Source organism: Babylonia areolata, chromosome 20 (genome assembly GCF_041734735.1).
Source record: "Babylonia areolata isolate BAREFJ2019XMU chromosome 20, ASM4173473v1, whole genome shotgun sequence".
In the NCBI taxonomy this organism is placed as follows: Eukaryota; Metazoa; Mollusca; class Gastropoda; order Neogastropoda; family Buccinidae; genus Babylonia; species Babylonia areolata.
In genome coordinates, this window is record NC_134895.1 from 53,555,619 (window position 1) to 53,569,632 (window position 14,014).

Here is a 14,014-nt window from a genome sequence, read left to right on the forward strand (position 1 = left end):
CACCCTCCCCATCCCACACACATCCCCTCCCCACCCCACACACATCCCCTCCCCACCCCACACACACCCTCCCCATCCCACACACATCCCCTCCCCACCCCACACACACCCTCCCCATCCTACACACATCCCCTCCCCATCCCACACACATCCCCTCCCCACCCCACACACATCCCCTCCCCATCCCACACACATCCCCTCCCCACCCCACACACACCCTCCCCATCCCACACACATCCCCTCCCCACCCCACACACATCCCCTTCCCCCTCCCCCACCCCACACACACCCCCTCCCCATCCCACACCCCCCCCCTCCCCACCCCACACCCCCCCCCTCCCCATCCCACACACACCCCCTCCCCATCCCACACACACCCCCTTCCCCCTCCCCCACCCCACACACACCCCCTCCCCACCCCACACATATCCCCTCCCCCCTCCCCACCCAACACACAAAAAACTCACCTTTCCTTCCTGCTCAACCACACCCTCCGACGATGTCACCGGCTCCACCACCATCCCCCCTCTGTCTGTCTGCGCCTGGCTGCGGGTAGCCACGCCCTCGATGAAGACCAGCAGGAGGCGCCACAGGTATGTGTCCACGCCCACCACCCGCAGCAGGGTGGTGAACACCATCAGCTTGCGGTGCTCCGGGATGTGGGGGTAGGTGTCCACGAACACGCGCAGAATCATCGTCACCATGTCCTCCACCTTGTGCTGCCGCTGTTCACTGCACGCCTGTGGGGGGCGGGGGAAGAATGTGCACACAACAATGAACCTTTGTTAACTCACTCAGGACCAAGGGCCCTGATCATGACCCTACTGTTTACGATGATCATTCTATCCCACAGCTACATGCCTGCTACAAGTACAACCCTTCTGGAGCAGCACTACAGGAGACCACTGCAGAAAAAAGCAGGGTTATTCAGAAAAACGGCAAAAATCGATGGAGAATTTTGTTGGTTTCATTGGCTGAGCAAAGCTTCGTTTTCATGCTTCTGAATCCCATAAACAGTTCAGTTTAGAAAGTCAACTGTACCAAGCAAGAATAAACGAAAATACAGTAGTGTGTTGGTAGGAGAATACTTTTACCTTCTCCACAGGGGAAGTAATCATGGTACAAATTAACTCACACCAGGAGTGGAATGACTTAAGAACTATGCCAAAATACCACCACCACAGCTACGGAAGTCCCCGACATGCTAGAAATTTTTTTTTTTTTAAAGAAAAAAAAAAATGTCTTGGGGGTCTGAATAGTAAGAAGTCAAGCAACAGATTTCTCAGTATAATTCAAAGTAAAATTATTAGCAGAATTTTAGTTGTTGCTGTTACACAACACTTAGGACGTACTTTCCAGTTTTAATAATGCACTGAAATTTGGATGGGGTGGCACTGGGTGGTAGGGAGAGGTAAAATAAGTTATCTATTGATTTGCTGAATGTAGGGAGTGACAAGCATTAGAAAAAAGTCTGACCGATTTTCAATGTGTATGAATAATGGGAACAGAAAATATATCATGAGAATGAGAAAAGAAACAAAGGAAATAAAAAACACAAACAAACCAGAGATTTTACATTTTACATTCTGAAACTTGAAAAAAAAAAACCCCCAAAAAAACAAGAACAACATGAAACAACAATGAAAAGAAAGAAAGAAAAAACAAAAACAAAAACAACTGTGCTGCTTGTGTTCACTACACACCTGAACTAAAAAACAACCCAACAAAACATACAAAAAAAAAAAAAAAAAAAAAAATCAACTATTATTTTGTTAATTCCTTCTCCACCTACACAAACTAAAAGAAAGGAAGAAAGAAAAAACAAAACAAAAGAAAGAAACAAAACATAGGAAAGAAAAAGAAACAATACAAAAAAAGGGATGGCGTGGGGGGGGTGGGGGTGGTGAAGAATCCAGCCCTGCTTCGTTCACACACACACACACACATTCCCCCACCCCTTCTAACCAATAATACTCAAATGTATACATTAAGTGGAGTGATGGCCTAGAGGTAACGCGTCCGCCTAGGAAGCGAGAGAGAATCTGAGCGCGCTGGTTCGAATCACGGCTCAGCCGCCGATATTTTCTCCCCCTCCACTAGACCTTGAGTGGTGGTCTGGACACTAGTCATTCGGATGAGACGATAAACCAAGGTCCCGTGTGCAGCATGCACTTAGCGCACGTAAAAGAACCCACGGCAACAAAAGGGTTGTTCCTGGCAAAATTCTGTAGAAAAATCCACTTCGATAGGAAAAACAAATAAAACTGCACGCAGGAAAAAATACAAAAAAATGGGTGGCGCAGTAGTATAGCGACGCGCTCTCCCTGGGGACAGCAGCCCGAATTTCACACAGAGAAATCGGTTGTGATAAAAATAAATACAAATACAAATACTTTAACAAAATGTCTTCAATCACCGATATGTGTGTGACGGGACATTAAACAAAATTCCTCCTCCCCCCCCACACACACTGACCATGACGAGGGCGGGGAACACGGTCTCCAGGATACGGGTGATGACCTGGAAGCTGTAGCTGTCGTCCTGACGGAGGATGCTGGCCCCCATGAAGGTGAACATCGACATCATCGAGTGCAACAGCTGCTCCTGTTGTTGATCAATGCATTGCCATGCCATTGTGAGCATCATCATTGTCATTGAGATAATCATCACTGTCATCACCATCACCATCAGTATCACCATTATTATCATCATTGTTGTCATCATCAACATCATCAAGGTGAACATCGACATCATCGAGTGCAACAGCTGCTCCTGTTGTTGATCAATGCATTGCCATGCCATTGTGAGCATCATTACCATCGTCACCATCACCATAATCATCACCATTATCATCATCATCATGGTAGTCATCATCACCATCATAATAAAGGTGAAAATTGACATAACTGAGTGCATCATCATCATCGTCACCACCATAATCATCATAATCATGTGTGTGTGTGCGTGTGTGCATGTGCATTTGCATGTGTGTGTGTGCGTGTGCTTGCGTGCGAGCATGCATGTGTATGTGTATGGTGGTGTGGTGGTGTGGTGTGGTGTGGTGTGGTGTGGTGTGGTGTGTGTGTGTGTGCATGTGTGAGCAGCAAGCAAGTTGGACAAGTATGTCAGACCAACTGTGTCATGGCGTCTGTTTGAAGTTTGTCTGAACTGTTTTCTTTTGTTATTTCATCATTTTACGTAAACATGTTTCTGTACATACGTAAAGCGCTTTGAGCTCTGTTTGAGAAAAGCATTTAATAAGTGTTCATCATCATCATCATTCTTCTTCTTGTTATTATCATTATCATCACTCACAGGCGCAATCTCTGCAGCCACGCTGAGAACCAGCAGAGCATGCTGGTGAGTCTGAGGGCTGCTGGAGGTACGGATGCACTGCACGATGGACTCGAAGTTCAAATCCTTCCCTTCGATAAGCTCTGCAAATCAAGAGAATAAAAAATACACATAAATGCTGGGGTTTTTTTAAACACAGTTAGTTGCATTTCTCTTTGGTCTGTCAGCTGTGAGTGTATGTGTTTTCAGGAGCAAGTACAATTTTTTTTTAATATCTTTTTTATGCATGTAAAGATACGTATGGTTATCAGTGGTTTCATCTCTTCTGGGTGTGTGCTTTCTGAGTGTTTCATGAAATCTGTCTACTTGGTCCTTTCTGATTCAACAGCTGCCTGAAACTGGGCATCAGGTGTTCCCCACATGCACAACAGAGACAATCGTAACACAGTCGCCTGCTGCACACACACACACACACACACACACACACTGATCCGCACACACACATGGCACACACACAAACACATTTGGCACACACACACACACACACACACACACACAGCAAAGTCTTCCACCTGGCCTCACCTGACTCAGCCTTGTGCTTCTTGCACAGGTGATAAATCACTCCCAGTATCAGCTGTTTCAGGTACTCCCCCTCGCCGGCATCCTCCACTTCCAGAACCCTGGAACAGACAGACACACTTCAGATTTCACATGCAGTCCCTTGAAGAACCCGGCCCAATACAGTGCCACATCAGAGCTGAAACAAGAAGAAGAAAAAAAGAAGAAGCAGAAGACAAAGAAAAAGGCAAAGAAAAGGACGAAGAAGATGATGACAAAGAAGATGAACTAGAAGACACAGAAGAGGAGGAGGAAGAAGAAGAAGAAGAAGAAAAAGAAGAAGAAGACAGAGAAGACGAAGAAAAAAAAGAAGAACATACATTTGTATCGCACCCTTCCTCTCTAAGGGCTCAGGGCTCATTACATGAAAGAAAACAATAATAAATTACATGATCCACTCATGACCACTCTCTCTTCTCTCTGCCCCCTCTCTCCCTCCCCTTCTCTCAAACCTCACTTACAAGCAGAGCTGGCAGACATGGGGTGGTGCTGTATAACTAAGAAACAGACAGAGAGCATGAAGCGGTCAGTATTCGCCATTGCAGACTGCCGACTGGGAGGACGTAGGTTCAAACCCTAGCAGAAGTGGGTCTTTTCGACCCGTGGTCTCCTCTGACCCACAACTGAGTGTGCCATGGGCTCAGATGGGAAGACTGGGATCACACAGTCAAGGATCATCCACTGTAGTGATGACTGTCATTTTGGAGGTGTTCAGCAGTGCCTGTTCTGATCCAACAAGAACAGGACACCATTGACTAACCCCCATGCTGACAACAGTTATCACCAAGCCGCAAAGCCAGACTGAATGAGCATCCCCCCTGGAGTGGAGACTGCCACCACATCTCTCCTGACACAGGTGTTGTACACACTTCCTTTCTATCACAGGTATTGTACACACATCCCTCCCCACACAGGTACTGAACACAACAAATACAATATCCACACTGACATGTCTCAGCAGCGACTGAACCCTTCACTTACTTGGCCAAGATCTGGAAGCAGAACGGAACCAGTTTACTGCTGTTGGGAATCTTCTTCTTGTTCTGCATGATCTCCAACAGCACTGTGGTTCGAATCCACACGGGACTGCTGAAGGTGGACTGGTCCTCAGTGTTCTCCCTGGAAAAGGAATATGTGGACATGTGAATTATAAAACATAGAAAAAGTGTGTGAACAAACAAAAAGAAGAAGAAGAGTATGTACTTCATGATGTAAAAATTCAATAAAAAAATAATAAATCGTTCGTCCACCAGTGCTCACCTGCGCATCCTCTTGACGGTTCTGACGGAGCTAGCGGCACTCTGCAGCACAGGTGCCAACTCCTGCGACAGCAGATCTGCCGGCAGAGACACCTGCGACAAACATCAACACAGGTAAGTAAGAGGAATTTTGTGTACTGTCACACATGTACTGGTGATTGTGGACATTTTGTTTAAAGTTTTGATTATCACAACTGAATGTTATAGTCTTCTTTTTTTTCTTTCAAAAACACCCATAGGATCAAAATGTTAAATAAACTCTTCTCAATTCACCATAGCATCACAGCTTATTTCAAGTATCAACAAACTGTTCCACATACACTATAACACATTTGCTTACCACAACAAAAACAAACAAACAACAAACAAAGAAAAAAACAACAACTATATATATACAGAGAGAGAGGCAATAGCCACTTACATGTCTGAAGACCTTTCTGATGACAGAACTACTTACGTGTTTGAAGACCTTTCTGATGGCAGAGCCACTTACATGTTTGAAGACCTTTCTGATGGCAGAGACACTTACATGTTTGAAGACCTTTCTGATGGCAAAACTACTTACATGTTTGAAGACCTTTCTGATGACAGAACTACTTACATGTTTGAAGACCTTTCTGATGGTAGAGCCACTTACATGTTTGAAGACCTTTCTGATGGCAGAGACACTTACATGTTTGAAGACCTTTCTGATGGCAGAACTACTTACATGTTTGAAGACCTTTCTGATGACAGAACTACTTACATGTTTGAAGACCTTTCTGATGGCATAACTACTTACATGTTTGAAGACCTTTCTGATGGCAGAACTACTTACATGTTTGAAGACCTTTCTGATGACAGAACTACTTACATGTCTGAAGACCTTTCTGATGGTAGAGATACTTACATGTTTGAAGACCTTTCTGATGGCAGAACTACTTACATGTTTGAAGACCTTTCTGATGGCAGAGCTACTTACATGTTTGAAGACCTTTCTGATGGCAGAGCTACTTACATGTTTGAAGACCTTTCTGATGGCAGAGCTACTTACATGTTTGAAGACCTTTCTGATGGCAGAGCTACTTACATGTTTGAAGACCTTTCTGATGGCAGAACTACTTACATGTTTGAAAACCTTTCTGCTGGCAAAGCTACTTACATGTTTGAAGACCTTTCTGATGGCAGAGCTACTTGCATGTTATAAGACCTTTCTGATGGCAGAGCCACTTACATGTCTGAAGACTTTTCTGAAGACCTTTCTGATGGCAGAGCTACTTACATGTTATAAGACCTTTCTGATGGCAGAGCTACTTACATGTTTGAAGACCTTTCTGATGGCAGAGCTACTTACATGTTTGAAGACCTTTCTGATGGCAGAGCTACTTACATGTTTGAAGACCTTTCTGATGGCAGAGCTACTTACATGTTTGAAGACCTTTCTGAAGACAGAACTACTTACATGTTTGAAGACCTTTCTGATGGCAGAGCTACTTACATGTTTGAAGACCTTTCTGATGGCAGAACTACTTACATGTTTGAAGACCTTTCTGATGGCAGAACTACTTACATGTTTGAAGACCTTCCTGATGGCAGAGCCCACGTCTGTGTCAGGGGTGTTCTGCAGCATGTCCAGGAGAGCACCTGCCACAGAGCGCTGTGATTCCAGACTGGGCAGAGCCGCAAAGAACTTCTTGCTGATCTGAAACACACACACACACACACACAGAAGGAGTAAAGCACAAGCATCATGCCACTCTGTGCATGCACTGTAACCTTGAGTTAAAAAAAACAACAAAAAAACAACTGAAGTGTAGGCAGAGCAACTTTTATAACTGGCAGTGTAAACTTTTTTTTTTTCCACCCAAGATAACTGTGATAAAATCTCTCTCTCTCTCTCTCTCTCTTTTGCTGCAAACCATGAAGTTAGCATATGTCAAAAATAAGATTGAAAAGGAACAAAGAAGAAGACTGATTTTCAATTTCAACACACACACACACAGAGTATTATGTGACACACACAGTGTTACTTGACACACACATTGTGACACACAGTGTTACCTGAGACACACACACACCGTGTTACTTCACATTCACAGAGTATTACTTGACACACACAAAGTATTGCTCGACAAACAAACACAGTGTTATTCAACACACACACAGAGTATTACTCGACACACACACTGTGACACACAGAGCGTTACTTTACACACACACACACAGACAGTATTATTTGACACACACAAAGTCTTACTGAACAAATACACAAAGTGTCATTCAACACACACAGTGTTACTTGACACACACACATCGTGTTACTCCACACACACACTGTGACACACACTGTGTTACTTGACATACACACACACACACACACAACCAACCTGAGCTATGGCCATCAGCTGCACAGAGGAGGAGGACGCAGCATCACCGGCCGCTGCGGCCGTGGCCGGTTTCCTGATGGCCTCCACCAGCAGCTGTAGCGAGAGGCGGTCGTGGGCCAGGTCCCCGGCCACTGTGTCCGTGTAACGGGTCAGCAGCTGTCCCACCACTCCCACCTCGCCCTCGCTCAGATGGTCCTGCGCCAACAGGCGGGCCAGCAGTGGGAGGAGGGGCGTCAGAGTGTCCTGAAACACAGGGAATAAACACGGGGAATTAACACAGGGAATAAACACAGGGAATAAACACTGGGAATAAACACGGGGAATTAACACAGGGAATAAACACAGGGAATTAACACAGGGAATAAACACAGGGAATAAACACGGGGAATTAACACAGGGAATTAACACAGGGAATAAACACAGGGAATAAACACAGGGAATTAACACAGGGAATAAACACAGGGAATTAACACGGGGAATAAACACAGGGAATTAACACAGGGAATTAACCCTCAGCTGCCTGACAGACTAGGGAGCTTCTAAATCATGTGTGGTGGGAAGTAACTCCACACTGAACTCAAGCATACCCCCCAAAAAAACAACAAAAATATCATATAAAACAAAGTTTTATTTGTTTTGTTCCAGAAGACAGCTCATGATATGCAGAAAATGCCATAGTTTTATATACAATAAATTGGGAACATTTTAACTGTGAAGAATAATTAAAAAAAAGAACATCTTCTTGAAATAGTCTTTAGCTATGTGTGCACTGAAAATTATGAATACTGACTCTCTCCTGAATGATCTATTGTGTGTACATGCTCGTGTTTTCATTCTCTAGATACTCAGCTACAAATAAAAAGATGACTCATCACAACAGCTGCCCATGACTCAAGGCAATTCTAATCAATCATTCTCAGCCATTTTTGTCCAAAAAAAATCATCAACTTAACAATTCATAGCTCTGAAACTTCTCAACCGATTCCACCTGCTTCAAACTTCAAAATAGTGGCAGTGGAAGTAACAAATGCACTTCCGTGATCAGTGCATTATGGGACTGCTAAAAGTGAAAGTGAAGGCAAATGAACAGTGTGTTTAGCGTGCCATACTGGGCTGTTCAGGGATTGAACAGGGTAGTTCCGGTGAGTCACATCAGGCCATTCGGGGGGCTGAGGGTTAAGCCTTGAGCAGTCAGTGTGTCCTGAGGTCACATCAGGCCATTCAGGGGGCTGAGGGTTAAGCCTTGAGCAGTCAGTGTGTCCTGAGGTCACATCAGGCCATTCAGGGGGCTGAGGGTTAAGCCTTGAGCAGTCAGTGTGTCCTGAGGTCACATCAGGCCATTCAGGGGGCTGAGGGTTAAGCCTTGAGCAGTCAGTGTGTCCTGAGGTCACATCAGGCCATTCAGGGGGCTGAGGTTAAGCCTTGAGCAGTCAGTGTGTCCTGAGGTCACATCAGGCCATTCGGGGGGCTGAGGGTTAAGCCTTGAGCAGTCAGTGTGTCCTGAGGTCACATCAGGCCATTCAGGGGGCTGAGGGTTAAGCCTTGAGCAGTCAGTGTGTCCTGAGGTCACATCAGGCCATTCAGGGGGCTGAGGGTTAAGCCTTGAGCAGTCAGTGTGTCCTGAGGTCACATAAGGCCATTCAGGGGGCTGAGGGTTAAGCACTGAGCAGTCAGTGTGTCTGAGGTCACATCAGGCCATTCGGGGGCTGAGGGTTAAGCCTTGAGCAGTCAGTGTGTCCTGAGGTCACATCAGGCCATTCAGGGGGCTGAGGGTTAAGCCTTGAGCAGTCAGTGTGTCCTGAGGTCACATCAGGCATTAGGGGGCTGAGGGTTAAGCCTTGAGCAGTCAGTGTGTCCTGAGGTCACATCAGGCCATTCGGGGGGCTGAGGGTTAAGCCTTGAGCAGTCAGTGTGTCCTGAGGTCACATCAGGCCATTCAGGGGGCTGAGGGTTAAGCCTTGAGCAGTCAGTGTGTCCTGAGGTCACATCAGGCCATTCGGGGGGCTGAGGGTTAAGCCTTGAGCAGTCAGTGTGTCCTGAGGTCACATCAGGCCATTCGGGGGGCTGAGGGTTAAGCCTTGAGCAGTCAGTGTGTCCTGAGGTCACATCAGGCCATTCGGGGGGCTGAGGGTTAAGCACTGAGCAGTCAGTGTGTCCTGAGTGTCACTTTCTCAAAGAGGTGTGACTGCGTGTGGACCAACGAGGGCGACGGCTGAAGCTGATGATAGGGGGTGCAATATTTGTTCAGGGTGACCCAAGTGAGGGGGTGGGTGATTAGCCAGAGAAGGCCGGGGGTCACTGGTCCATTCCTGACAGCATGACGTCACTGGTGTCATGTTGACTTGGCAGTCTGATGTCACCTTCCACCCCCTTCCCTACCGTCCCCCCTTTCCACCTCTCCCTCACCTCCCTTTCACCCACACCTTTGAAATAGTCTGTTTTGTTTTTCATTTTTCCAAAAGACATTTTCACATCATAATTTGAAAAACATCAAAGAAGATGTTAGTTTCAGTTTCTCAAGGAGGCGTCACTGTGTTCAGACAAATCCATATACACTACTCCACATCTGCTGTGCAGATGCCTGACCAGCAGCGTAACCCAACACACTGAGTCAGGCCTATCAAGGCAAGAACACTAACATGACAAATTCTTTTGGTTTTTTTGTTTTTTTTTTAAAGAAAAACGAGAACAGTACCAAAACCCTCTTGGTCCAGAGAGTGGGGAGGTAGCTTTGGCGAGACATTCTCCACTATAATCAAATTCTAGCACAGATAGTTGGGACAGCAGTTGCCTCTTTTGCTCTTCTGATGGTCATGGTCAGACACGGCTATCATACATACACATACACACACACACACACACACACATAAGAAAACAAAAAAGCTGGTGACAGCCTTACCATGGTGTCTATAGCACTGAGTGCCCGCAGCAAGGCTGACACCACGAAGCAGGGCGTGCCAGGACTCTCCACCACTTTCAACATCGCCGACAAAGGGTCCGCCTGCTTGCTCTTCCGCCGGCTGGTCTTCGACTTCAGTCCTGTCAGAGCCTGGACAAAAAAAAAAAAAAAAAAAAGAAAAAAAAGAATTAATTAAAAAATTATCTATTCGACTTCAGTCCTGTCACAGCTACTTCAGAGCCTGGACAAGCAAGGAAAAAAAAAGAATTAATTTGAAAATTATCTATTCGACTTCAGTCCTGTCAGAGCCTGGACAAGCAACAAAAAAAAAAAAGAATTAATTTGAAAATTATCTATTTGACTTCAGTCCTGTCAGAGCCTGGACAAGCAACAACAACAAAAAAAAAAAAGAGAATTAATTTGAAAATTATCTATTCAACTTCAGTCCTGTCAAAGCCTGGACAAGCAAAAAAAAAAAAAAAAAAAAAAAAAAAAAAAAGAATTATTTTGAAAATTATCTATTCGACTTTAGTCCTGTCAGAGCCTGGACAAGCAAAAAAAAAAAAAAAAAAAAAAAGAATTAATTTGAAAATTATCTATTCGACTTCAGTCCAGTCAAAGCCTGGACAAGCAAAAAAAAACAACAAAAAAAAAAGAATTATTTTGAAAATTATCTATTTGACTTCAGTCCTGTCAGAGCTACTTCAGAGCCTGGACGAGCAAGGGAAAAAAAAGGAAAAAAAAAAGAATTATTTTGAAAATTATCTATTTGACTTCAGTTCTGTCAGAGCCTGGACAAGCAACAAAAAAAAAGAAAAAAAAAAAGAATTATTTTGAAAATTATCTATTCGACTTCAGTCCTGTCAGACCTACTTCAGATCCTGGACAAGCAAGGGAAAAAAAAAAAGGAAAAAAAAAAAGAAAGAAAAGAATTATGAAAATTATCCATTCGACTTTATCCCTGTCAGAGCCTGGACAAGCAAGGGAAAAAAACCGGAAATTATCCGGATACACAATTGTTCAAACGTATACTGCAGATAAAATAAGCTTCTGTAACAGTGTAAGTGTCTGCACGCACACCAATGACTTAAGTGTGGATCGTTCTGCCACACTACTGCAGATAAAATAAGCTTCTGTAACAGTGTAAGTGTCTGCACGCACACCAATGATTTAAGTGTGGATTGTTCTGCCACACTACTGCAGATAAAATAAGCTTCTGTAACAGTGTAAGTGTCTGCACGCACACCAATGATTTAAGTGTGGATTGTTCTGCCACACTAAACAATGGCAAGAAGGCAGCAGGGCTAATTGCTTGTATCACAAAAAGTATAGTAAACTACCAAAGTAACCACATAATTTTCTAGATTAAACACACACACACTCACAGACACCCAACCCCCAACTGACCAGCCCAGTGCACAGACACAGGTGCATATACACCCACACCCCAACCCCCAGAGCCCTCACCGTGGCCAGGTAGGCAGTGTTGGTGGTGATCTCCTCCCAGCAGCGGAGCACACACACATAAACAATCCCCCCCCAGCCCCCCACCCCACCACACTCCCCCTCCCTAAAACTGACCACCCCCAGAGCCCTCACCGTGGTCAGGTAGTTGGTGTCGGTGGTGATCTCCTCCCGGTAGTGGAGCACCAGATCCAGGGCAGGTCTGTAGAGGGCGGAGCCAGAGCACTTCTCCCCCAGCACCCCCACCAGGGACAGGGCCGCCCCTCGCACCGCGTCCTCCTCACTGGCACACAGCCCCAGCAGGCACGGGATCACTGCACAAGGAGGGGGAATTTTGTTTGACTCTTCCACTGTGGCAAACAGAGGGACAGGAAACAGTGGACAAACAGATCCTGAGACGACAGGCGCAATAGCTGAGTGGTTAAAGCGTTGGAGTTTCAATCTGAGGGTCCTGGGTTTAAATCTTGGCAACGGCGCCTGATGGATAAAGGGTGGAGATTTTTCCGATCTCCCAGGTCAACAAATGTGCAGACCTGCTTGTGCCTGAACCCCCTTCGTGTGTATACGCAAACAAAAGATCAAATACACACGTTAAAGATCCTGTAATCCATGTCAGCGTTTGGTGGGTTATGGAAACAAGAACATATACAGCATGCACACCCCTGAAAACAGAGTATGGCTGCCTACATGGCGGGGTTTAAACAGTCTGGGATCCAGCTGGAGGGATGCAGAAAGGACAGGCTAGAGTCAAATTCAGTGGGGAAACGTTGTTGATGGCCAATGCTCCACAGGGAGTAAAAGGCCTAAGGGCTTTCACTGTGTCAGGCGACTTACGTTGACTAGACAGTGCACTGCCATGGGCGACTTTTGTCACGTTGATAAGACCATTTTTCACATGGTAACAAAGCTCGACAGCTGCAGCCAGTTTCCCGCCAGTAAAACAATGACTTAACCTTTGCCCCCTGACCAAATTAGAAGTGAACAAGTTCATTGTGTTGTTTTGACACAAACCAAAGCCTGTGACAGAATATGGTTTCTAAAATATTTGGCGCTGGGGAGTGTTTTTTACACAGAAACTTGGTGGTGAAAGAGTTAAGTAGCGGTCCTGACACTTTACAGATTTCCTGCTATTTATGTGTTCTTAAGATGTGCAAAATTCTGTAAGTCTACATGCTGTAGATCCCGAGATACAAAAAAATGGCTAAAAAATCACTAGCAGTGCCCCACCTTAACTCATTCAGCATTTCCCTGGTGTCAAAATTTGTTTGACTGAAATGGTGTACATGTTCCCATAAGCGGCAAGCAAAGGGATGTAACTTCTACAGTATTTTCACTACAGCTGTGTCCCAATGCGTCACTGTGAAGGATACATACACTGCAGCAACAAAGGACATTACAATTCTAAATGTAAAATACTGTTCAGCAACAAAGGACATTACAATTCTAAATGTAAAATACTGTTCAGCAACAAAGGACATTACAATTCTAAATGAAAAGTACTGCAGCAACAAAGGACATTACAATTCTAAATGAAACACTGTTCAGCAACAAAGGACATTACAATTCTAAATGAAACACTGTTCAGCAACAAAGGACATTACAATTCTAAATGAAACACTGTTCAGCAACAAAGGACATTACAATTCTAAATGAAAAACACTGTTCAGCAACAAAGGACATTACAATTCTAAATGTAAAACACTGTTCAGCAACAAAGGACCTTACAATTCTAAATGAAACACTGTTCAGCAATAAAGGACATTACAATTCTAAATGTAAAACACTGTTCAGCAACAAAGGACATTACAATTCTAAATGAAACACTGTTCAGCAATAAAGGACATTACAATTCTAAATGAAACACTGTTCAGCAATAAAGGACATTACAATTCTAAATGAAACACTGTTCAGCAACAAAGGACATTACAATTCTAAATGAAACACTGTTCAGCAATAAAGGACATTACAATTCTAAATGAAACACTGTTCAGCAATAAAGGACATTACAATTCTAAATGAAACACTGTTCAGCAACAAAGGACATTACAATTCTAAATGAAACACTGTTCAGCAACAAAGGACATTACAATTCTAAATGTAAAGTACTGTTCAGC

At 44.5% G+C, this 14,014-nt stretch overlaps 1 protein-coding gene across 2 annotated transcripts in view; it reads right to left on the minus strand.

The window, feature by feature from the left end:
• Positions 1 to 14,014, minus strand: part of LOC143294729 (HEAT repeat-containing protein 1-like) — a 72,649-nt gene that overhangs the window by 32,509 nt on the left and 26,126 nt on the right. For both annotated transcript variants that reach the window (XM_076606176.1, XM_076606175.1), the window contains exons 19-28: positions 12,036 to 12,214; positions 10,437 to 10,586; positions 7,538 to 7,780; positions 6,721 to 6,852; positions 5,173 to 5,264; positions 4,894 to 5,031; positions 3,877 to 3,974; positions 3,316 to 3,437; positions 2,476 to 2,604; positions 468 to 740 (exon numbers count right to left, since the gene is read on the minus strand). In XM_076606176.1, coding sequence (XP_076462291.1) covers positions 468 to 740; positions 2,476 to 2,604; positions 3,316 to 3,437; positions 3,877 to 3,974; positions 4,894 to 5,031; positions 5,173 to 5,264; positions 6,721 to 6,852; positions 7,538 to 7,780; positions 10,437 to 10,586; positions 12,036 to 12,214 — 1,556 coding nt within the window. The remainder of the gene's footprint in view (positions 1 to 467; positions 741 to 2,475; positions 2,605 to 3,315; positions 3,438 to 3,876; positions 3,975 to 4,893; positions 5,032 to 5,172; positions 5,265 to 6,720; positions 6,853 to 7,537; positions 7,781 to 10,436; positions 10,587 to 12,035; positions 12,215 to 14,014) is intronic.